The sequence below is a fragment of the Rhinolophus ferrumequinum genome, chromosome 21 (genome assembly GCF_004115265.2).
Source record: "Rhinolophus ferrumequinum isolate MPI-CBG mRhiFer1 chromosome 21, mRhiFer1_v1.p, whole genome shotgun sequence".
In the NCBI taxonomy this organism is placed as follows: domain Eukaryota; kingdom Metazoa; phylum Chordata; class Mammalia; order Chiroptera; family Rhinolophidae; genus Rhinolophus; species Rhinolophus ferrumequinum.
In genome coordinates this window covers 20,770,137-20,796,058 of record NC_046304.1, presented here as the reverse complement: position 1 = coordinate 20,796,058, position 25,922 = coordinate 20,770,137, and the positions used below count along the sequence as shown (strand labels likewise).

The following is a 25,922-nucleotide window of genomic DNA, read 5'->3' as shown; positions in this document are numbered from 1 at the left end:
CTTTTCAGATGAATTTCCTGTCTATCTGTACGTAGGATAGTATCCAAGCACATAACAGGCATTCATATGCATTTACTAAATAAAATCTTTAAGTTTTCAGTAATTGCTTGTTCCCACCCCACTCCTGCCATTTTCACTGGCCTGACAAGGCTAATCTCTTTTACATACAGTAACTTTTTCTCATAAGCCTAGCAAATTTATTACCATCATTCTAAAGAATGACCTTGCTGAAGGTCATTAAAACTAGTCAATGATGGAGAATATGACCGCAAGCTCATACATGCTTAATCTAATCACTGTGCTGCTTGATTCCATCTACCTTGAACCTCAATCAACACTTTAACATATACCTCATATATCTGCAGTATAAACATCTTCATTTACCCCTTAAATACTTTTTCCCAATACACATTTTCATATTTAGTAAAAATAACTCTGCCTTCTTATATTCCCCAAGGCAAACCAAAAACTGTTCAGGACAGCAGATGCATTATCATTGTAATTCATTCTCAACATAAATTGTCCAGGATACAACTTAATAAAACGGGCTCAGACAAGTATGATAAATAATATATGAAAAATTTTATTCATCTATGTAAATAAGCATTTAAATGTTTCTTAATGGTCAACCATAATCTTGGAAAAAGAGGCTTGCTTTTAACGCAGAAGCAAAAATAATTCCACTTTTGAATGAAAACACACAAACTAAAAATTGTTAAGGCCATGAAAATAAAACACCATTTTTCAAATGGTAGTTTTTGGCTTTCTTAAAGCCTAACCAACACCTCCGGACCACCTCCAGAGAAACAAAAACCTTAAGTGCCTTTTTGGAGTCCCAGTCTAATTATTATATGGCACCACACACTAAGAAACATCTCTTACCCCCAAAAGCCTACCAGTAGACTAAAATTCAATGTAGGTAAACACTACGTTGTTCCATTTCATTTTTCTTCTGCACCGGCTTCCAGGTGATATATCTAAGTGACAAAGTGCACTAATATTACTTGTGTAAGACAATTTTTAGAATAAGCCTCCACAAAGTGCAAGAATTGCTAGTTTTAATGTTGATTTTAAAACTAATATTTAATTACAATGTTTAGTGAGTTCATTTACTTACATTAAAAATTAAGCTATTAGTCACATTTTCTTTGTTTAGCTAGACCATTTACTCATACACACAGTCTAGCCATTTATCCTCCCTTGTGTGTTTTGTTCGGGTCCCCCTTACCATCAGACAGATCCCTTGTACGACTTGCTCTCCATTTCCCTCCTAACCAGTACAATGCTGGAGTTAAACCTAGAGACTAAATTGAGGAAAGGGCGCCCTCTTTCCTACAACCCTTTGGGATCTTGTCCTGCTTCACAAAACAATGCTATACTGTTTTGGAAAGAAATGGACACATTATTCAGAAATAAATCACCTTCCCTGCTGTAGCAATTAAATGATTTCACTTCAACTTCCATTTATTATCTTCTTAATACAACATCCCAGGGAGGAGGGAGGGGAGAGTCCAAATCTCATCACCTTTTCCATGAAAATCACATATTGGATTAATGACGTTTTACTGTAATACAATGATTCCTACAAACATTCCACAGAGAGCAAAGGTCCTTTCCCCCCATTTTTGCGATCAGTTGCCTACTGTCAATTTTAACTGGAGCTGGAAAACAGAAGACTTAAGTAAACTGAAAAGACACCACTGGGTTTTTAAATGGAAACATTTAAATAATTCTTCTTGAAGATATTTTCTTTACCAGTCACTTAGTTTTACCCTGAAAAAAGCTTGAAATATAAAATTAGTATTTAAAGAACCATATAAAATAAAAAGAAAAGCCAAAGAAGTAAGGTACATTTCAGTTTAATCATTGTACACACAAATTTATAAAACGGCTAGACACACATACATTTATTAGGTCGCAAAGAAGAGTCGAGAATTCTTGTTCGTATCTAAATGTTATCTTAAAACTATGGCAATTTGGCTACTTTACTCTCAGCACTACCACCACATGCATTTAAAGTTAAATACTTACCAAATTTTCAATGTCTGCTTAATCCTTGCTAGGAAAGGACAGAGTTCCTTAGAAATTTACTTCACTTTAAATCTTAAAGACATAAATTGGGATTCCATACTTTGTTTAGTACTTATCTAGAAGAATACATCACCGTTATCACATACTCAGATAACAATTTTCAGATTTTAGAACACTATCACTGTCCAGACTAAAAAGCATTAGAGGTGACGGTTCATTATGGTTTACAAAGATCAGCAGGAGATAAAATATGAAAACATCCTTAGCGTATACTGACACCAGCTAGGATGTGGCTCAAGACGAGAGGGGGGGAAAACCCATACGTTACACTTAGAGAAGGTATTAAACAGGGCATAAAGTAACTAAAAATATACCGAGAAGCTAATTTTTACGGATATACAAGTCCCAGAAAGCAGTATCTTTAACCTAAGGTTTTCATGCAAGGTTCGATTTAAGAATACACTGGAAGACTTATCGGGGGAAATCACTTTGTAAATTAAATAACCACTATGCTGTACATCTGAAACTAGTATAATATTGAATGTCAACTATAATTGAAAAATACCAACAAAAAAATTAAAAATAAATTTAAGAATACACTGGCAATTTTCAAGCATCAAAAAGAATCCTGTAAGCAATTAGCCCACATAAACATATTTTAGGCCAGCCCTCCTTCAACCCCACCCTCAGTTTCATTGCTTATAAATCACTGCAACAACAGCTTCAACAAGAACAGACAGGAATCCTGCCTGGTATTTTAATTTTACACCTACACAACGTGGGAGCCAATAGCATAGAGAAAAATCTTTTGGCTGTCAACTGAAAAAAAAATTTAAGCTTAAAAAAATTGTAAATGCTAGATAAAAATCTTTCCATCTCACCAAAAGGAAATAATTTGTGCAAGTTTTTGCAGTTACAGTTTGTTAAGTGGAGGTCAGAAAAACAGCCCAGATTAAGAGGGAAATGTTAGTAGCTAAAATAATCACCTTCTTAATATTCCCAATTCAGGTAATATCTAAAGAGTGTAGAAATTCATATCGCTCACTCTTTGATCAAAGTGTCCTGTGTTTCAGTTAAATTTAAAAGGAAAAATTGTGATATATAAAAGTATAAAACAGTACTCACCAGAAAGGCAGCTTTAAAGAGATGGTTTTAAGGAAAACCATTTCCACTGTATCTACGCCATTTCTTATACAGATTAAACTGTGAAAGGCAATGAAACTTAAGCCCTTAGGCAATTTTATATTAAAAACAAATGGATATCTTATAAAATATATTTTATGTTGATAAATTGAGGTTTTAAAAAAATTGAACTGAACATGACTCATTTAAAATAACATTAAGGTAATGCATTTTCAGTGCTTAATCACCATCCCAGTTGAATAGGAGTACAAGATCAGCTAGTTGTATGGACAGACTGTCCCAAATCAGACATCATTACACTTAAGCTGTAAAGGAGGAAGCCTCGCATCCCAGTCAATGCTACAGATTGAAAGGATGGTTTCGGCTTGTATAAACTCTGTTGTATACTTTCTTCTTCTCTCCTCGGTATTAAACTTTTATCAACATAAGAGCACAATTATTTAAAGGTTAAAGGAAATCTCTCAAGCATGGTTCAAGACAACAATGAACTCTGGTAGAACCAATAAAATTAGTTAAGAACTTTAACAAATCTTTTACAGCCCAGTTACAACGCTGTTGCCCCTCAAAAGAAATACACAAAGAATCTATCTAGATTTCTTGATGGTTAGTCAGCTTTCATTTGAATATTAAAAAGACTTGTTATTCTTAGCTCAAAGTAGAATGAACAAATGGTGGTGGTGCACCAATAGGTTATAGTTTACAAAAAAAGAGGAACAAAACTAGTACTTATTTACAGCAAGTACTAAAAACAAAAAAGCAATATAAAAACATTTTCTAGCTTATGATTGTACACCATTATCACTGTTACAAATGAGGAAACTTGACTTTTTTAGGTTGATTCATACTGTAAGAAGTTAAAAGGTAACTGAGTACCACCACAGAAGTGGCTTAAGTAAAAGGCCCTCGACTCCAAGCCCTGCACTCCGTTATAAGATACCAAAATGAGCACATAGCCATCAGAAACTTTCACTGTCTTTTCCTCTTATGTACAATATATCTATTTAGGTCCAACCACAACCAAACAATAAAGGAGTATTACACCTTTATTACAACTTATTTAACAAACCTAGAGCTAATTGGCCCAAGTATTGAGTGTCTGAAAGTGTCCAATGGACCTAATAGTTATACTCACATTTAAGAAACTGCACAGCTTTCTTCCTTGTGTGGGTTATATGGATATGTTTGAAAAAAATAGGAACATCAGGTACTTACAGATAAAACTAACCTGTACTGGCAGGGCTGTGGGATTTTTCTTCTCTACCAGTAAGTAGCAAATGCTGAAATTCTGCTGCTAGTTAACAAAAACACAAATTGTATTAAACTGAGGAGTTCAATCCATACTTTAAAAAGTCAATGTGCATTAAATTTCCTCAGAGCCTGACATTAATACAGTAAAATTCCTTTCCCTAAGTCTTACAAAAATTACATTAGCTGTTCGAGTGACCTTATGAGAATGAGTTAGTAACACTGTATATCTCTTGGACACAGCTCAATTTTAATAAACTATGAATTCCAATGTGTATTACATGGAAATTTTGCTTACTCTAAAACGGGGGGGGGGGGCATTTATCTAGGGAAAAAATCTCTTCAATGCGATAATTTCTAAATTTAAGTATATGAAGACACACCCTACAGAGGCAAACAATTTTTAATAGTTTCTAATTTGATTTTCAAAAAACTGATTTCGCTTTCTTATTATTTTCAATTTCAAAAACATGGGCTGAAAAGTAAATTCTACTGCTTCTCCTGGATGTACACTAAAGCAAGCTAATAGCGAAAAAGCTTTGCTCAGTAACTACATGCCCCCCATTTCTAACTCAAACTTAAGAGAACTTTAATAACCCTCCCCTTGGTTCACTTGTGTAGTTAAGCAGCCTTGTTTCATTAGAGACTGGGAAATGATGCTGCAAATCTTAATTATTTTCGTATCTGATTGCTTAAGTATCTGAATATTGAGCATAAACTACGTTATAATGATTTGGTGAAATCTTAGTAACAAATGCAAAGCAAGAGCAGGAATGCGGTTACCTTTCATTACATTTAAGGTTCTTAAGTCTAACAAAATTATACAATGGCCTCTCCCAAATAATCGCTATTGGTCTGTGTAGTTCACTGGGCAGCACACACCATTCTTCATTTTTATCCAAGTTGGGCATCAATGAATTTCATTGCCAGTTCCTCAAAAATTCACTGAAGGTGAAGGCATAAATACTTTAAAAACCCCACACACAGTAAAAATGCCAAACGGCTTGGAGAATTCCAATAAAGGAATTTCTCATTTTACAAACACAGCATTATACAAACCCCTGACCAAATACATAGCACATTACTGAAGCTGTGCCATTACAGGCTAGAGAATGGATGGGTTCCACATAATCAATCATTAAAGGTTTACTCACACGTTATCTTCTCTGTAATTTGATCAAAATAAAACATACACATATTCTCATAATATAGCTGGTAATTACATGCCTCCTAAAGAACCTAACACGAACCAGTCTTGATTTATAAGAGTATTCGATTTGCTTCAAATGGAAATAGTTCAAATTAGCTTCAATGAAGATCTCCTTTGGCTCTCCAATTTCTGGCTTAATATGAGTTCTACATCTTGCTTAATACAGGTATGTTCCCGAGGACACATGATAGTAATTGAACAGGTTTACAGAGATGATTCAAAAATTTCAAACTAACATAGTTTCAAGCTATTAGTTTTTCAGAATTGGGAAGAAAATGAAAACATCTTCCTTTCCTGGCCAAATTATTATGCAAAAATGTATACAGCCCAAAACAGGAAAAACAATGCTAATAAAAAGCCGTTCTCTTCTGACCCTCTCTCACTGAAGAAATCTAGTTTTTTAAAAAATGCTACTTTTAAACCTGTTATTTCCCAACAAAAATGCTAAGAACATGAAGACTTGGAAAAGTTGGCGATATTTCAAGTATTAGGTCCTGCTTTCCCCATTTCCTATGCATTACTTTGAATTAGATGCATAATAGGGAATACCTAAGAGCCAAAATATTAAAAGTATAGTTCTGAAAATTAAACATTACAGAATTGTATCACTATGTTCACAATTATGTTCACATACTTCATTAAAGTAATTGCTTATTTTGCCAAGAAATTTTACACAGAAAACTTAAGATGGTTTCTATGCTAGAAAAACAAGTTATTTATTAAAATGATTCAGATGACAGAAAATAAAAACCTAAGGGATAAAAAAAGGCAGTAAACTTTACTAATATTCAAATCATGAGTTAGTAAGCAGAAGTATAATTAGGGGAATATTTACCTACAAAAATCTGTCTTATACTGAACAGTCTAATAATAACTGAACCCCTCCATTTAAAGACCTTTCCATAAAAGTTAAGAGAAAATGGTTTCATTTTGGAGTAAGATACAAAGGTTATTCAATATTAGGTAGGTAAGTACCATCTTTTAAAAAAGACAAACCTGATTTACACAAAATTTTAGGGTACTTAATTATTTTATCCCCTAACCAACACAAGTGTTAATTTACTCAAACAAAATTTTACCTCAGTGAAGAGGTGACTTAACATTTCCTTTCATTTACCAAGTTTTACCAATGGACGTTAATAGACACCTGAAAGTTGTGTAATTCTTAAAATCGTATTTGAGTCACAGACAGAAATATCAAAGAAACTACATCTTAAATTAGGTATCTGTATCATCCTCGACAAACTCTGTCAATAGCTTCACTCTTGAATATTTCAGTACATTGGTGGATTGTGAGTGCAACAGAAGACATCTCCAACTAAGGAGCTTAAAAGGTGTAATTATTGAGTAGGTTATAAAATATTCCAATGGAATATTTTTATTGTGACAAAATTCTTGTATCAGACATTAAAATCTACCCCCCATGATTTCAGTTACAGAGAAAAGCGTATGTTTTAATAAACAGGTGAAAATTTGGAATTCATTTAATGCGTTTTTCTTTATGCTTCCAAGAATTAAAACAACACAGGAACACAATCTGGGTTTGCTAAACGTTGTACTGTATATTACTGTTCAGAGGAAAATGCTATCTGGATAAAATGGTGGCTTAAACACAGGAAGGAATCAAGGTAATCCAGGTTTCTGTTTTGGCCTCTTCCAGTTCCCTCTTTACCCCCTACAACATGCAGACATAAACACAATTGTTCTCATCGAATAAAAGAAACTTTAGTTGAAAACAAACGTGGATACTTCTCATGTATGCATATTGCTTAAATTACTGTGCAGTAAGGCTAAAAATGAACCTCAAAATTATCGTTTCAAAACCATAGTTCAATATACTAACTTTACCACGACACGAATTCAGTTTGGCTACCTGAAAATTAGCATCTATCCACACTGATAGGTCTGTAATACTCAAACTCTTTTATTATCTCAAATGTGTAGTGTATAAGCATTCACACACACACACACACCACCTTCCCACTTTTCACAGGGCTCTACATTAACATTTGCTCTAATGTGGTGAGGTTTTAAAAATATTAAAAATCACAAGCATTTCCAGATGATCTTTCAACCTCAAATGTTCAATGCGTAACGTTGGGATTAATTCAGTACCCAGTGGCATTTCCAATAATTAAACTTATCCTTGAGGTTAAATTTAACAGTTTGAAGATAAAATATATTACCAGTAAGGTTTTCCTAAAAGTGAAAAGTGGAAAATTTAAATGAAACATTTCATGCCTCCAAATTAAGAACATCAAATTCTGTCAATTTACTAAAGTTCAATATAGCAGCAACAGCTTTACAAGGCTGTTATAACACAAAGTAAGTTACATAAAATTACATATTATCAAATACTTTTTATTAACACCACAGTCAAACGTGAATATTAATATAGAGCCTTCTCTGCCAAGAGTATAAAAATCCTACGTTTAATTAAATTTAGGGGCCTTCACCAAACTTGCTGCAAGTTTGGGGACATAAATATCCAACAGCCATCAAGCTGTGAAAGCCCCTATAAGGAATAAAATAAATCCCACTTGCCTCAGACTGAACAGGGCAACACTGAGACTCAGCCTCAGCCTGTCCTATGGCAGGGCTATAGGAAGAAGAAAATTTTAATTTTAGAAAAACATTACCCAATTAATTTAAGACATGCATTTTTTAAAAAATCCCAATGATCAAGCAAGCAAAAGAAAAAATAGATTTTAAAAAAAGAAAAAAAAACTACTGTCCACTATAATTCCATTGAGCCCATTATTATTTTTGTTGGGGATCTCCCTCCCAAATGCCTGTTTAATTAAGCTAAGTTCAATATGTCACTCGATCAGTGGAATAGAAGTTTCCCCATTCCTAATACTAAATGTGTGAGATATTACTAAAATAGTATTTAAATCAAAATGGTAATTCCAGCAGTCGCTCAAAAGTTTGTTCCTCACATGCTGGTATTGATACTGTCATATAGTAGTAAAATCTATACAATAGAAACTAGTGCCAGACAAATTTTTTAAGTCACTGGTTTTTTTTTTTTTGAAAAAAGGTTATATAAGAGTGGATATTAAGGTGGAGCCAAGGATGGCAGCCCCATCAATCTTATAACTTCCTAAATTATGGCAACGACAATGCCTGCCTGAATATATCAAGTCCCAAAAGTTGTCCTCTGTATGGGCAGATGAAGTTTAACTTCGACTCAACTCTTATTTAAGGAAGCATAAGTCAAAGTAAGAATTATTTCAACGTAATTTGTTCCACTCATGATTTCACCACTATGGACCCCAGAAGCAGTTAGGTAAAAGGTCTTTTCTAGAAGCTTAACTATGCTATGTTATGCACAAATTACACTTTAAATATACCAAACGGGAACCATCTGGGCCATATACCTACAGAACAGAGGACATGGTGTGCTCAAGTTTAAGTGCCATGCATAACACTTTGAATTGACTTTTAAAGAGAATTCAATCACTTACATAAAAGTAGTATTTTCTCCTTTCAGACCTCAGAAAGCAAAAACCTTGACACAAAATATCCATTCTCTGTGCATTAAATGCAAATAAAGCTTTGCATAATTTTTGAAACATGCCATTTTTACCTTAAAGATTTTGAACACAGGTTGTTCTTTGGCAGGATGACAAATGTGCTGCCAAATCTAAATATATGTTAATTCCAAAATTAAGTAGGTAGGCTTTTGGTGAGGGGAGGGATATGAGACTTGACTGCTAGGAGGAAGCTGAAATGCCTTCTTGGTGCTACCTGGATGCTGCCTTTTCAAACTATGGAATTTTCTGAGCCTCAATGGTACCACAGCACAGGAACTATAAAACCATTGGTGCAAAATATCAGGTTTAAAGTAGCACTCTGCTCCTTAGCAATTGCAATGTTTTGTTTAAATGAGTAACTTTTACGTGTCACTTAAATACTTTTTATGAAGATTAAAACATTTTTCAACACTTTCCTACAAGGTTAATGCTTTTTTTAAACAAAACTTCAGATTTCATGTCTAATATTTACACCTTCACATAAAGGCTGTAAAGAAATGTTACCGTTTTCTTAGAAGTCTTAACTTCCAGTTCGTTATATTAATAATTACACTCTGTACAGGTCATTTGATACTTAAATAAGCATAAAAGTACCCTGTAAAAGATCAAAAAAGTAGATGCCAAAAAAGGACAACAGGAGCTATTATATGAGACTTGTAACACAAGATACTGAATAATAGCAGTCATCTCTAGCGTAAAGTTCTCCATAGGAACATAGTTAACATTCAAATTTCTAAGGATAAAAAAGATTAGCAGTAAAGCCCCTTAGGCTTAATAACAGAAGACAGTCATCTAATCAAAGACATAATGTAATTAATCTTCCAGGAACATAATAAGAAATTTCAAATCTACTAACCACTCTAACAGAGCCACACATGTTCTCACTTTACACTTAGAAAAAATACCAACCTATTAATAGCATAAAAAGCTTGTACCTAAGCTTCTAGAAGTTTGCACCTGAAAAGCTTCTGAGGTCCACAAAGAAGGAAATAAATGGGTCTGGCACTAGGCTCTAAATATCACCAGCAGGAAAGAGGAAATATTAAGGTTTATATTTTAAATATCTATGACATCTAACAAGTATTGACATCAACAGGGTCTAAAGGTGATACAATAGAAAGATGTTATACTATTACGTAATGTCTCATACATATCCTAAGTTTTTCTGTTAACTGAAGCACTAACATACAATTCTATATATACTGTCCAGTTTAAAACATGCAGCTAAGGAACAACCTACAATTCAAAGACAGAATCCAGTAATATATCAAAACTGCATTGGTAACTATGAATTTTATTATGTGGACATCTAATGTGGCATGCATTTGTACAAACCTTTCAGGCAGTGGTCCACAGCTGGGTTATGAATAAAAAGGCATAAATTTTTCTCTCATTTTATTACAATGAAGTTTAACAGTACAGAAAAGTCACATGACCTTGGTGGGTCAGATTTCGTAAACCCTGCAACATGAGGAACTCTAAATACATTAAATATTGTTACACATTCAGACTTCCAATGTACAGGTACTTGGAAATAGTTACAGCCCTCACCAAGCTAGGTTGGGGACATGAAGTCCAACAGCATCTGAAGTGCTGTGAAGGCATAACTTTACAAATAGCAATGTAAGCTTACAGAACTTGCCTTTATTAAGGTGGTATGTTCATGTAATTCCAGCGCCTTCACAATATAACGAACCAAATTTACTATACTTCACTTCTAAAAACCTAGATGAAACATGAAAAAGAAGCCATACAGTATAAATTGCAACTTCGGAAAAGTTCCTGCTTTATTATTCCAAATAATTTTTCCCATGTAAAATAAATGTCCAATAGTTCCTGGTATGTGGGAAGATAATGTTTGTTAAAGTCACAATGAAGCCTTATTGACGGAAGCTTGGCTATATAAACAGCACAAGTTGAGAAAAGGTTTAATCTCCAAACCTATTAGATTGGATGAAGTGAGATCAGTAACGGCCACCTTGCGACATTACAGGAGGTCTCATTCCCATCGGAGGTCGAGGAGGCCCACCTTGGTAAGGGGGCACCATTGGTGGTCCCTGCCCATACGGTGGCATACCACCAGGAAGGTAACCTGGCATGCCTTGATGATGACCACCATACTGACCTAAAAAACACATTTAAAACACAAAAAAAAAGATTGAGTTGGTCCATACATTGTACTTTTAAATATGTTATTTTACAGGTTAATCTATTGTATGTGTATACACCACACATACAAAAAAATCCACTAAATACAATAAACATAAAAAGAGGAATACCGTGAGGTGGCATTGGGGGTCTCATTCCTTGTTGCTGTGGGATGCCTGGCTGTGGTGGCATCATGCCTCCAATTGGTCCAACTGGTGGATTACCAATGGGAGCCTGTCCTGGACGAGGAAGATTACGCTGATATTTAGGTAACTGTGCCCTTCTCTCTTCCTAGGAATAAAAATAAGCACGATGGTAAACACCTGAACGCAGAGATTCATTAAGAATAAAGGCAAGCATCTAAAACCTTACAGAGTAATTCTTTTTAAATGTATGCTTATTTCCCAACCAATTACTTTTGTCCCACAGATCAGTTCAATGACTTAAAATCTCGATGCCTTAAGAAAAACCTCACCTATTTTTATAGTATTTTAAGCACAGACAACAACTTTCTAGAAATTATAAATTGTTTCAGCAAGAAACTGTCTAATGAAGATATATGGGCTTCAAGGGGTCTGCAGATTCTACCTCACTGAACTGTTTCTTCAATTAATTTACAAATCTATGTCTAAAATGATTTTTATGAGTATGAACCCAACTTACTTTCTTCTTTTAGAAATAGTCTGGGGAAAAGGAATGCATTTGAGATCAAAACATGCATTATTCACTTTATTCTGTGGTTCTTAAAAATCAGAATGGTAAAAACCACTTAGTAAATATTAAATCAGATCATAAGACCATTAATGTAGAAATTAACATTTTTCAAATGGACAACCTGCCACAATGACATTCAATCAAACTCTGCTTAGTAAAAACTGTAAACAACTCACCAGCGATATATCCTCATCTGGATGGATCAACTTACTGGTTGCACTGGTTGTCGTAAGAGTAGCAGGCTTACTTGTTATTGAAGCTGCTGGTTTAGCTGCAGTGCTATTTGTTGTACTAGTGGTTGAAGCTGTAGACTGTGTATAAGCAGGGAATGTAGGCTTTGGGGGTTCTGTAGTTGTTGCAGGGGTACTATTTAAGGGCTTGAAATCTGTACCAACAGGTCCTTGGACAGCTGCCTGAGCCTGTAAAATACAATCTTTCATCAACGAAACTTCAAAACCCAAAATTGAGTAGTATACCTACTACCAATTTAACGTAAAAATAAAACAACAACATTCAATAAAGGACCAAACTTTAAATAAAATTAAAACAAAGTTAACGTGATAAATGTTCCACAAAACTCAAGATAACACATAAAAGTATCAAAAGAGACTGGGTCAAAGTCACATCCAAAACAGAATGGGAAACAAGAAAACAAGTAAGACTGCATATGTATCCTTCTCAAATGTCATCTACCACCTCATCAAGTTATTTAATTTACAAAGCTTTGTATTCCAGATTGATGAAATATAGTATTATATAAAGGAATGGCACATGTTCTACTTTTACTATTCTGAATTAGTTGTTTAATCTACCAAACAGCTCAAAAAAAAGGTCAGAAATTACAGAATATGTACAAATGTTTGGATAAATTTCAGTTACTAAGCATACCATAATTAATATCAATGGTGACACATTAAAAATGTCCTCCAGAGATATTCTTTATATAGTAACACAATGCCCTCCCAATTAACAATGGCTGGATTCTCAGGACAAAAAGGTTTAGAAGGATCTTTTAAGTATAAAGTTACCAGTAACAAATGTGTTACTTTTTGTAATACCAAACATCTGAAACGTAGACTAGGACAACTTTAGAACCAAATGCAGAGTACTAAATTTCCTTACATTACATGTGATGCATTAGATTAAATGGCATAAATCAAAATAGCTTAATCATGCATCAGGCTAACCATTGGCTACTATAATGCATTTACTGCTTACATGCTTTTAACCCTTTAGAACCATAGAGGTTTGGGGAACATTTTTTTCTGAGTTCAATTTTTCAAATATCACTGATTTATATACCATCCATCAATCTTTAAAAAAAAATTAAATAGTATATTTTTTGGGGAAAGGTTTAGTTTGAAAATAGGGTCCAAAGGGTTAAGTTATAAAGCCATTTTAAAAATTTTAAACTGCAACTCCCTGCGTACTTGTGCTGTGCTAGGAAACAGAGCTTTAGAAGATGCAGACAGACTTTCTGAATTGGATGAAGCTGTACTTGAGCTTGTTACAGGTGTCCCCATCTGTAGCATAAAAGAAAGGAAACAATGAAAAGTCTCCAAACAAATGGGTCAAAATAAGCCATGTGGTAGACTTTTTTTAGTATAGATTACGTTTTTGTAAATGCAAAATATAATGTAATCAAATCTGATTTATTTAAAGAGGCAGGCAGTTAATGCATTTACAATAAACAAAGTGACAGTATAAGCCTCAAAAAACCCTTTTAATTCTACACCAATAAACCTAGTTAACCAGTTTCTTTCCTAAAATTTATGTTTTGCACTGTGATATTTCAAAAATGCTACCTTAAACTGAGAATTAAGGTCACTAACACTTCAATCCAATTTGCTATCAATGACTCTACAAAAGATTTTTGCCAAAAATTTATCATCTCAACAAAATCCCCACCCACCTCAAAATCTTAAGTTAATATACTTAAAGGGCACTTAAAAAGTAATGATTTTTAATTTAGCAACTACAAACAAAAAAGAAATTGAAAAAACATCTAAGGAATAATGAACATACATCCTTATCTTCTAAATTCTGAATGAATTACATACATCTGCTTAATTCTGAATGACACTGAAAAAAAGGATAACAACTATTATAGACATGCTATATATAACAGAAGCATTTTTGATTCTGAGTTCTGAAGACAAAAGCAGTAGGAAATTAAGTGTGACTAGGTCAAAAGCAATGAAATGATGCCCTTCCAGCAAGTGTGCAGTATTGTAGCTTGTCACTGTTCTAGACTAGAGGAGAGTCCAACAAATGATTTGCTAAGGTCTTAGGATTTTCCTTTGGCTTTGCTTTCATTCTACTCACAGTTCAATAGGTAAGAAAACCTCTAAACATTATCACATATTTAAGTCCCCAAAAATTAAACTTTCATTTCTAACTAAAGTTAAAATAACCAGAGCTCACAGCCATGAGAAAAATAACATATTATCTCTGGCTCCAATTGATCTTTTATTAGTACAGGAAATCAATGGGTGCAAACATGGAAGAAAATAGGCCATCTTACTATGTTAAATAAACTACTAAAATTTAGTAAACAAAAAATAGACCTACAACAATTTCAAATAGTTTTGCAAACAACTGCACTTTACCTTTAAATGTAAGTGCATTCCTTTTCATGCATTTCATCTTACCTGTCCGGCACTGGGGAAAAGAGGCTTAGTAACTGGAGGCTGTGGAGCAGGAACTGTTGCTGTTGGTGCAGGTGGTCTATTAAGAATACCTGGTGCTGAAACAGCCTGTGCTTGAGTCATTGGAGGAATTCCAGGACGTGGAACAGGAGGGGGCATACCTGTACAAAAGAAATGTTGGATGGAGGACCTAAGCAGTTAAAGCCTTTAGTTCAGAAAAAAGTATTTCCCCAAAACTTCGCTGCTAAAATATACCATATTAAAAAGTTAAAAATATACCATATTAAAAAGTTAAAAAGTCTATGTAACAAAGTTACTAACAATAGACTGCTGAACTCAATGAAATCCAAAGAAATAAGCATTTTGCCCCTTGGCACAACCTTGCCTCAAACTTCCTATTCTTTTGCATCTCTTCAAAATTTTGGAAAGTGAAAGATACCACTAGACACCCTGTATTTGGATAAAGCAGCAATTAAGCTTGCTGATTGTTACTGATTTAGCAAACCCTTTGAAACATGTAAGAGAATTGTCAATCATCTAACAGATATTCCCTGAACTCTAATGCAAATTACAGTAAAAACTTTGATAAATCACATATCATATCCATAAATTTTTCCCCAGAAAATTAAGTTATCCATTTAAACACTTTAAATTTTCCTAAAATGCATCACTAGTGCATTCTTTAAACTTCCTCAACATAACTTAAAACATCTAATGCGCACTATCAAATCAACATTGATTATTCTGTATTACTTTAAACGTCCAAAATTATATCTTAGAGCATCGTGTATGTGGAACTGTTGCCTATAAATTAATGGCTGCACTGGTAATGATTAAAATTTTGCTGCTGCTTTCTTTTTCTGGTTCCTTTTAAATCAACTATCACTTAAGTACTTCTAAATCTACTATGGATTACAACCCAAACTTGCTAGGATTAAGTATAAAAAAGCAAGGCAACCAAATGAGAGCGTCTTAAAGGCCTCTGGTGGCACACTTATTTGGCTGATCAAATCGTTTCCCCCACATTATAGTCTAAGAAGTCAAGTTACCTCATTTCCCTTTGCAGCTAAAGGTCCATCAGACCTATTTCTAGGCAATAATACAGGGAAATTACTTTGCTCTCTAATAAAAAAAAAAGGAGAGCACATTGCTGTTGACATACTTTCTTGCCTGAGTCATCTTGTTACCACTGAATGACATATAACTGAAGGAGAAAAGCTATGGTTAATAAAGCAGAAAATTTAAAAAGCATGGATTCTTGTTATCACTAAAACCATTAAATCTACTACAGTGTTTCCCTGAAAAGAAGACCTAGCCGGACCATCAGCTTTAATGCATCTATTGGAGCAAAAATTAATATAAGATCCAGTATTATATTATATTGTATTATTTATATTATATTAAATTATATTATAATTATATTCCCGGTTTTGTATTAATTTTTGTTCCAAGAGACTCATTAGAGCTGATTGTCCGGTTAGGTCTTATTTTGGGGGAAACACGGTACTTTTCTTTTTGTTAAGTGAGATAATAAATGTCTACATTGTTAAATGTCTGTGTACTTTGAGTTCTCTAAAACTTGCTAGAGTCTCCTCTATTACTTGTCTAAAATATTCCTAACAAATACAACCATTCTCTTAAGGATATGGGCTTTAGTGCATTCATTTTGGCTGTTCTGAAGCCATTTTAAGACTAAAAAAGGGGAGGGGGGACGTCATAACTCTTCTAACGGTAATTTTAAAAAGTCACCATCCTACAGAAATTTAAAATTACACTGCACCAGTGCCCACGAATCTACGTATTGTCTAAAGTACTTAAGAATAAAACATGCCAGCCATATTAAGAAGGAAATTGTCAAAATATTTCTTACCTGGTGGCATACCAGGCATCAGAGGTGGTATTCCTGGTCCAGGTGGCATCATTCCACCCATTGGCATCATTCTATTACAAAGCAAATTTTAAGAAACAACTTAAGTTAATCAACAGTATAAACGATTAGAAAAAATTTTGGCTAAATCCTGAAACAATAGATAAAAGACTTGAATTTGATCCCTAATACTGAAACCACGCTGAAAGAACATACAACACTAAAACAATCCTATCAAAATAAATCCTCTAAAAACCAGCAAACTCATGAGTTTACCAGTAACATTTGGGGGTGGGGAGTTCAGTCTTTGTTGACAAAACATTTTAATACATTTAAAGCCATTAGGCACAATATTATACTCTCCTTAATATATACAACAGGCCTTATCTAAAATATGTGCAATACGAAAACAAAATCACTTTTTGTCTCACTTGGAAAATATCCAGAGAGAATATAAATAAAAATCTCTATTTTAGAGTCATCAGATTTTTCTAAAGGAAAATACTAATTTACACCATAGAGGTAAGTTTTTGGAGGAGCACCAAAAAACTACCAGCAATGTTAAAGATAGTCAAAAGTAAACTCCGATTGCCTAATTTTTACTTAGAATAGCTAACACTAAGCCAGGACTTAAAAGCATTACCCGTTATTTATTTTCCTTTCCCTAAAGAATTCATCTGCAAATACAAATATCCAATTCACTTAAAAAATTACAAGTCTGTGCATTTTTGATTTTAGGACTTTTATCAGAAGGTTAACTTCTATATAGTTTTTATTAGAAGAAAATTCAATTACCTTCTATAATAATAAAGCATATAATTTGGCAAAAGACTATATAGTCTTTCTCAAATACCAACCCTTTTACTGAGTCCCATTACTTTTAGCACTTAGGGGAAAATAGCTACACATTAGGAAAATGCTTTATTTATATATGGATTTACTACTATTTCCTCAAAGATGTTTTATTTCCCTCCTTTCAGAGACCTGCGTCAATCAGCTTGCAAGTTTTAGAAGTTTTATAATGAGGAAGGTTAGAAAATTTCTGAAGTCAACTGAATAGATACCATTAAACACACAAGAAAATGACATTATGATTATACCTCCTGAATTACATCATGAATGAGATGCTTACATGTTTTCACCGCAAAATGACTGGGTGTATTTTCTCTGATGATGCAATCTGTGAAAATGTATGACAAAATCAAAATCTAACTGTGATTTTCAAAATACAGTGGGAAAGTGTATTGTTTACCTGTCACATCCAACAATATTTAAGTAAAAGTGATGGGCACGAGCACCTATTTATTTCAGTTCTTGATGATGAGACAAATATTTAAATCATTTACAGAGTTTGCTTCTTGTCACAACTACAAAGTGTCATGGACAGTTCTGAATCTCAGAAACTCAAATCTACAACCAACTGCTTTAATTACATCAGATGCAATTGAAGCAGATGGCTGCCTACATACAACCTAAAACCCAAAAATCTATTCTCTTCAGAGGCAAATTCATATTCCTTACCCCTTTATTAGACAATTTTAACATTTATAGAGCCCATACCTTTTAGAAGCAAAAAAATATGCAAATATTTATTTCATATAACACCCAAATTGAAAGGTCATTACTAGGCACAAGCCCACAAGCCAATTAAAAGGTTTCTTACCCAGGTGGCATGCCTGGCATAACTGGTGGCATTCCTGGCATCAGAGGAGGAACACCTGGCATTAATGGCGGTATGCCTAGAAACAAAATTTCAACAACAAAAAAGTCACAAATTGGTATTAAAAAGTTAGGAAGAATGTAATACTTCTACACCATATCAACAAAGTCCTAAGAATATTAAATTGTAAGAAACCCTATGTGCTACCTGGAGGCATTCCTGGTGCTCCAGGAACTGGTGGTAATCCTGGCTGTGCCATTGGGGGGATATAACCTTGTTGGGGTTGAACAGGCTGTGGCTGAAATGAAGTTGAAGCTGCAGAGTCATCATCATCATATTCATCAGAATCATCTTGTTGCTTCTTTTTTTGACTCTCTGCTAAGAAAGTTTTAATTAATTTTTCCCAGTTAAAGAAAAAAACTAAGTTTAAGACATTCAATATGTAAAAAACATCACTTCAGCGCAATTAGCTCTACTGTTTCCTTTCAAATATATTTCAGGTGATACTGTTCTTTACTTTTCAAATGTGTTTTCAACCTATATTAAATGCCTTTCCCTATCCAATGACAGGTAAAAATAATTTTGTCAATTTTATTTTTAGAAAACAGCTTTCTATTTCTCCCCAAAGGGTAAACTATGCCAAAGGGTAATGTTTAAAAAAAAAAAAAATTTCATAGGTGATTAATAACAGCTCCTATCATCTATATAGTACATGGCTGCAAATAAATTTTTTTACAATTAGTGGTTACATAAATCAAAGCCTAGTACCTTCATTTTCAAAGGCCTGAACACTTGGTATTCAGTTATGAATAAAAGTATTATAATAAAGTATTTGGAATGATCCAAGTGGTATTACACACGTACAAATCATTATCAAACATTAAGACAAAAAGAAAAAAAAACAGAACTTAAAATTGTAATGCTGAATAAATCTACCATTAAATTTATACTTGAAAGTAGTAGTAATACTCTCACAAGTGAAGCTGTATTTAAAAAAGCATACCCTGTGTCTTCTGTTCAAGAAGCCGTCTTCTTTCATCCATGTCTTTTTCTGGAATACCTTCCATACCATATATTTCCAACTCTATGTCTGTTCTACCAGGTATTGCATTGGGTACAGCATCTATTGTCTCTTTATGCACCTATCCAAAACAAAAACAAAACTCCCATCAAATAGACAAAAGTACCTCATAAAAGTCTTTTAGAGAGTAATTCCAAATTATTTAGATAAAAACCACTTAGTATATAGTGAGACTATCTGGATCCAATCCCCAGTTTTGCTGCTAATTATTCAAGGTTGGGCAAATCATTTGACCTCTCTAAGCCTCAGTTTACTGCACCTATATGGTACCTAACTTCTAGTTGTTTTTACAATTATATATATAGTGTACATAAAAAACACATAGTAAGGGCTTAAGAATAAACACTATTTCAAGTTTACCGTATTATCTTGCTTGCCTGAATTATCAACAATAAACTGGTTGATAGCCCTACTCCAATCACAGAAATTTCAAGTGTGAATCAAGTAAAGCTTATGAGTCTTATTACATTAATTAGAAGTAAATTTTCCAAGAATGTATGTTGAGACAAGCCTGTAGTTGTGAACTACAAAACTGACATTGACAAGTAGCATTACCCTAACTAATGAGTTATCTTGGCATTTAGCACTGCCACAGTAGTAAGCTTGCATTATCCATCTCTGAATTTATTTAGTAGGTCACAAAAGAGAAAAAGAAGTCATGGTAAAACACTGGGAATCTAGTACTTTTTCCACTGTATTGATTCTGCTCAAATGTTTCTAACCCTCAAATATCTGCCAGTATGGTAAAATCCGTCAGTTCTGGTTTCTTTAACAAAAGGCATTAACTTAGGCTAAAGGATATCCAAGTACTTAGACTAGCAGCAGCAACTGCAAGCTTATCAGAAACTTATCAAATCCTCAGGCCCCACCTTAGTCCTACTGAATGGGTGATGGGGCGAGAAATCTGTATTTTAATAAGCCCTCCAAGTGATTCTGATGCATGCTTAAGCTTGAGAACCACTGATTCAAGCTAATGACTTGAATATATTTGTCCAAGCAATATTCATTTCTATCCTCCCAAGACTCTTTTCATGTTAGAGAGGTAATTAAAGAAATGTTTTCTTTTTAGAGATGTATATGAAAGATTTCAGTGACATGCAAAACAAATTCAGAAGTTACCTTAATTTCTGATTAATTTTTAACTATTCATTATTGTGATTAAATGATCCATGAATAAAACTACTTAACAAGTGACTCAATCACCGTTTCCTAAGTTTTTTGGACTGTTACTATTCTTGATAAATGCAAATAAAATAACTCATGTTCTTTAAAGAAACACAATTACCTTCACATAATTAACTAGTCTCCACTACATTTGTAAGTGATAATAGCAGAAACAATTAATAAGATGTTAGGGGAAAAAACATGATTTACTTAAAACCCTTCCAACATATGGTACAGTCAGAATTAGATTTCTTAGAATCTTGCCTAGTGTTAGTATGGGCTTGGTTGAAAAGATAGGAGCAAGCATGATGTGAACTATTTAAATACTAATGTCCCAGGTTTACCATCTATAAAATTAGAGTGTGTGTCTGATTAAACTGCCATGCCCATCTCACAGGTTGCTGTGATAGTAAGACTATATAAACAGAAGCACTTAGTCTATTAAAAATGTTACTAACAATTTCTCAACTGCGAAATCTCCTTCCAGCTTCCATTTCATTTGTGTTCTCTATAGTACAAGTCCCTGAAAGAGTGCCTCTACTTTATCATTTTCTTTTTTCTTTTTTTAAAGATTTTATTGGGGAAGGGGAACAGGACTTTATTGAGGAACAGTGTGTATTTCCAGGGCTTTTTCCAAGTTAAGTTGTTGTCCTTTCAATCTTTGTGGCGGGCGCAGCTCAGCTCCAGGTCCAGTTGCCATTGCTAGTTGCAGGGGGGCGCAGCCCACCATCCCTTGCGGGAGTTGAGGAATCAAACCGGCAACCTTGTGGTTGAGAGGACACGCTCCAACCAACTGAACCATCTGGGAGCTCAGCAGCAGCTCAGCTGAAGGTGCCATGTTCAATCTTAGTTGCAGGGGGCGGAGCCCACCATCCCTTGCGGGACTCGAGGAATTGAACTGGCAACCTTGTGGTTGAGAGCCCACTGGCCCATGTGGGAATCAAACCGGCAGCCTTCAGCTAGGAGCACGGAGTTCCAATTGCCTGAGCCATGGGAACAGCCCCTCATTTTCTCTTGAAAGCACTCCAATCAAGCTTTCATCCTCATCATTCTAGGAAATCATTCTTGACAAGTGACCAATGACCTCAAGTTTGATTAATCCAATCTTAGTCTTCTTGACCTACACCACCATTTGAAAACTCAGTTAAATAACTCACGGTGAAACACTTCGTTTGGCTTCCAAGGTACTACTTTTCAATCTTGGGTGTTCCTACTTTTTCAATCTCCTCGAATGGTTTCTTTCAAACTTCTGACCTGTAAATACTGGGAGTAGCCTAACATGGAGTCCTTGTACCTCTTTTCTATCTATATTCTACGCCCTAAGAGAAGACATCTAGTATCATCACTTCAAATAGCCATCCGTATACTGTATTCTTCCAAATTTCTATCCCCAGCTCCAATCCCTCTGAACTCCAGACTTGGAGGTCCATCTGCTAATGTGACATCTCCAACTGGATCTTCATTAGACCTCAAAACTAACATACCCACACTCAAAATCAACATAAAAACACCCTTGATATCCTCATGCCTAAGCCTAGTCTTCCTGCAGTTTTCCACACCTCAGTATATGGTTACCTCATTTTTCACTGCTCAGGTAAAAAACCTTCATATCATCCTTAACTTCTCACTTTCTCTCATACTCCACATCTAATCTATCAGCAAATTCTCATCTCTGTCACCATCATCTTTTGCCTGGGACACTCATCTCCTAAATGGTGTCACTGTACCCTACAGTCAAGCCTACAGCCAGAACGATCCTTCAAAACTGTGTACCAGAGCATGTTACATCTCTATTCAAACCTCTCTCATTAATTCTAAACTTCATTCAGAATGAAAACGGCCCACAATAGCCTTCAAGCCCTATATAAAGTGCACACAGTGCTGTCCCTTTTCCTTTCCTTAAATACAGAAGAATGATATAGGGCCTGTTATTTGCTGTTCCTGGGAAGCTCTCCCTTTCTTTCAGATCTCTGCTATAGATGTCAGCTTCTCATTCAGGCCTTTCCTAACTATCTTATGGCCCTCCCTATACCCCCTATTTTTAGTTTTCAATATTACTTATCACAATAAGACAATATTTACAGGTTATTTTCCTCCTCAATATAAATCTAAATTCAACAATGGTGACCGTTTTCCTATATACTGTCTCATAGGAACTTTCTGTGACAAATGGTAATGTTCTATATCTGTACTATCGAATACAATAGTCATTCACCAGCCACATGTGGCTACTGAGCACTGGAAGTGTGACTATAATGTGACTGAGGAATTGAATTTTTAATTTTCTTTTAAATAGCCATATGTAACTTAGTGACTACCACAGTGGAAAGTTGTTGTGGGTCGCATGTAGTAGGCTCTCAAATATTTTTTAATGGATATTAAATTATTGGTGTAGTGACATAACTGGAATGAAAAGGATCCATATAAATTTATTTTTAAACTAGAGGAAGAAACGGCTTGTTTTAATTTACCTCCCTGCTTCCTACCAACAGTAGTTTTCAATGAATAAAGAATTGCTCATCTCACATCCCTCTAGGGTCCAATTAGGCAAAAATTCAGGCAGCTCTAAAACTGGCAAAAGTAGAAGAAATAATCTTGAATAAGACATAATGGTTACTTATTAGATCTTTAAAAATAAAAATTACAAAGCTCTCCCTACCTAGTAGTAAAAGGACCCAAGAAACTAATAAATTATTAAATGAAATAATGTTACCATTCCTAATGGGGTCCACAGAATGAACTGAAATAAGCCTGGTCCCAAGCAAAAGATTTTAACAAATCCTTCAATGACAATGAGTAATGGCAGCTAATTATATCTTAATTCTTATGCGATTAGAACTGGTCAGATTGCCCACAAAATTTAAATCACTGATCCTTGTTTCCTAACCCAAGTACTGAGAAGGTATTTTATAATCTGAACCTAAGCGTCACCAACCTAACCTAGAATGAAAGATATTAATAATTTAAAAATACCAATATAAATTCTCTTTAAATGTAAGGAAGAATCAATTGTTTATCTTTTTGATGGCTAAAGAACAAGATTTTTTTTTTTAAAGCTGATTGGCTATCTTATCTGCTCTTTTGCAATAAACCAAAAAACCTACAATCGTGAAAGAAATATTCATGATTTCTTCCCAGGCTGTTCCCAAACTACAAAGGAGCAAAAATTACAAATAAATACAGAAGATAAACCGTTACCTGCATGCAATGTATAGCCAAGCCAGGTCCTGTGTACAATTTCTTATGACATATATGACATTTAAAATGTTTTGCTTTTTGGTGCTGTATAAGGATCTTCTCGTCATCAAAATCTCTATTACAATACCTGATCAATATTGTTAAGGGACAAAAATAGCACAATAATGAAACTGCTGATCTTTTTAAAAACTGTCATATAAGAGAATAGGAGTAACATTAAACTATGGGAACAGCTAAAACCAAAAAGGTTCTTTACAGAAACTTTGATTCTGATATTTCAACAATTAGGGATTAACTTGCCACGTAATTTTAACATAGTTCCTGGAAGCCCATAATCTCTCTTCACTACCTCTAAACATTCAGTAAGTCGAAGTATAGTTTTGTAAAATTTCTGTTTAAGAGATTTACGTGAAATTAACATTTCTTTTGTTCACTATTTTAACATTTACAAATGTGCATTACTGACTGGAAGGGTTCAATGTTAAAAAATCCCCAACTTTATGTCAAGGCTGAATTTCAAGACAGAACGCATTCATAGATTTAACATAACCGAAATATTAAGATTTACCTAATGTTTATAACTTTTTATATTATTATTTAGAATCTTAAGTTCATAGTAAATAAGAATCACAGAATTTCGTATGAACAATTCATAGTTTTTTGCAATTCCGTATGAACTTGTGTTGCCAAGGAATGTATTTAAACAACAGATGAGTTACATTAATAAAACTGAGAATTATCTCACTAGTAAGAATTTCCTAAAAGCGCATTACAAAATTCTTAACCTTTTCTTAATTATATAAATGGAGTTCTGTAACAAACTGGTTTTAGGTACAAGAGAGTAAATAAAACCAACTTAATGTAAAATGTATTAACGCTTCCGGAAAAAAAAAATATTAAACGGATGCTACATTAAGAGGCATTTTTTTTAGTCCTGCAAAGCTAGGTAATAAATGCAAGAAACTCCACCCCGCAAGAGAACGCTTCGTGAACATTAAGGCGCCTGTGGGTGAGACGCGGAAGCTAGTTCGCCCCCTCCACACGCGCGCAGGAAAAAAAAAAAAGGTTCCAAATCAGGGTTAACTAACAAGCTTTGACTAAACCACCGATTCTAAAATTAAAAAAAAAAAAAAACACGGATAAAGTGCGTGACTGACTCCGAATGTTCCCACCTAATCCTCCAGAGTCAATCTGCGTTTTACTCGAAAAAAATCCCCTTTGTTGAATCGTCACCAAAACAACAGTATGGCAGAATAGTATCCTTAGGGGACACTGTCCTTGATGGAGTAGTCCAAGCCTCCTCCCAGTGAGTTAACGCTCGCACCAAACCAAGAACCTTAGTCACCGAGTCCCACGACCCACAACTGCCGGAGCCTCTCGCCCTAGAGACCCTATTTCCCGCGAAGACTTCCCAAATCCGACTCCAGCCACCAAAAACCCCACCCCGAGGCCTAGAACCCAGACAACCTCCGCCACAGGCCAAAGCCAGGCCTCCCAGTCCCAGTCACCAACAAGAGCCCCCAGCTCGGCCTCGACTTCAAACTGACAAAGGATACCAGCACCACGGTTTCAGCTGCTTCTTCTTCTTGCGACCCATAACTGCGCTCTACAAATTAAAAGGGAGGAGATAATAAACAGGAAAAACGAGGGGAAAATCGCGCACTCTTCGGACCCAACGGCCACCACCGCGTTCCACAGGAAACAGGCACAAAATGGCCGACGCCCTCGTTCGCTGCTCTGACTCCCGTCAGGCACTGCGGCCGAGGCGGTGCCAGATAGGGAAGGGTCACATGACGCAGGCCTCCTTCTTGAGTGGGTGGAGACTCGCGGGCGCTGAGGGGCAGCCGCCATCTTATCTGTTTAATTGGTTCCCGCTCTGGGTTGGCTGTATGTGCTGATTCCTCCGCGTTTCCTTAGTAAAAGAGTAGGCTGCCTAAGTATGCCGAGAAACTTGCGAATTAAAGGGGAAAAAAAACAACAGAAATGTTACCAGCGTAATTAAGGGCTGACTACAAGTAAAGGATAATAGAGACAGCGCCCAATTTTCAATTTTGTTTCATTGCCCGGATGAATCCTTTTTGTAGTAAGCTTGGGACATTTGCCTACTCCATGCTAAGTTAAGTCGTAGTGTCTGTGTGCCTTGTAACTCACAGGTTGGTGACAGATGAGAAAACAAGGATGTGTGATCAGCGCGGTGATGGGGGGGGCGGGGGGCGGTCAATAGGAGCAAGAAAGTGCAAGTCTTTGAGGCTGAGTGCCTGAAAAATACGAGTAAGT

The 25,922-nt window shown here is 35.0% G+C and overlaps 1 protein-coding gene across 11 annotated transcripts; it reads right to left on the bottom strand.

Annotated features, from left to right (window-relative positions):
- Positions 1 to 567: 567 nt before the first annotated feature.
- Positions 568 to 25,385, bottom strand: ZNF207 (zinc finger protein 207). Of its 11 annotated transcripts, none has more exons than XR_004421228.1 (14): positions 25,202 to 25,385; positions 23,646 to 23,772; positions 19,206 to 19,344; positions 18,410 to 18,580; positions 18,206 to 18,281; positions 17,675 to 17,722; positions 16,546 to 16,616; positions 14,679 to 14,836; positions 13,458 to 13,550; positions 12,204 to 12,446; positions 11,445 to 11,604; positions 11,107 to 11,290; positions 10,808 to 10,890; positions 568 to 8,228 (listed from the first exon to the last, which is right to left on the bottom strand). XR_004421228.1 is itself a non-coding variant. In XM_033089210.1 (13 exons), the coding sequence occupies exons 1-12, from the start codon at positions 25,240 to 25,242 to the stop codon at positions 11,130 to 11,132; spliced, it is 1,488 nt and encodes a 495-aa protein (XP_032945101.1). In that variant the 5' UTR covers positions 25,243 to 25,385; the 3' UTR covers positions 568 to 8,228; positions 11,107 to 11,129. The 11 variants fall into 11 exon arrangements, 8 of the variants coding, with proteins under 8 accessions (XP_032945101.1, XP_032945106.1, XP_032945104.1 ...); XR_004421229.1 differs by lacking the exon at positions 10,808 to 10,890 and having other exon boundaries at positions 568 to 4,465; positions 8,174 to 8,228; XR_004421230.1 differs by lacking the exon at positions 10,808 to 10,890 and having other exon boundaries at positions 568 to 4,462; positions 8,174 to 8,228.
- Positions 25,386 to 25,922: the final 537 nt, after the last annotated feature.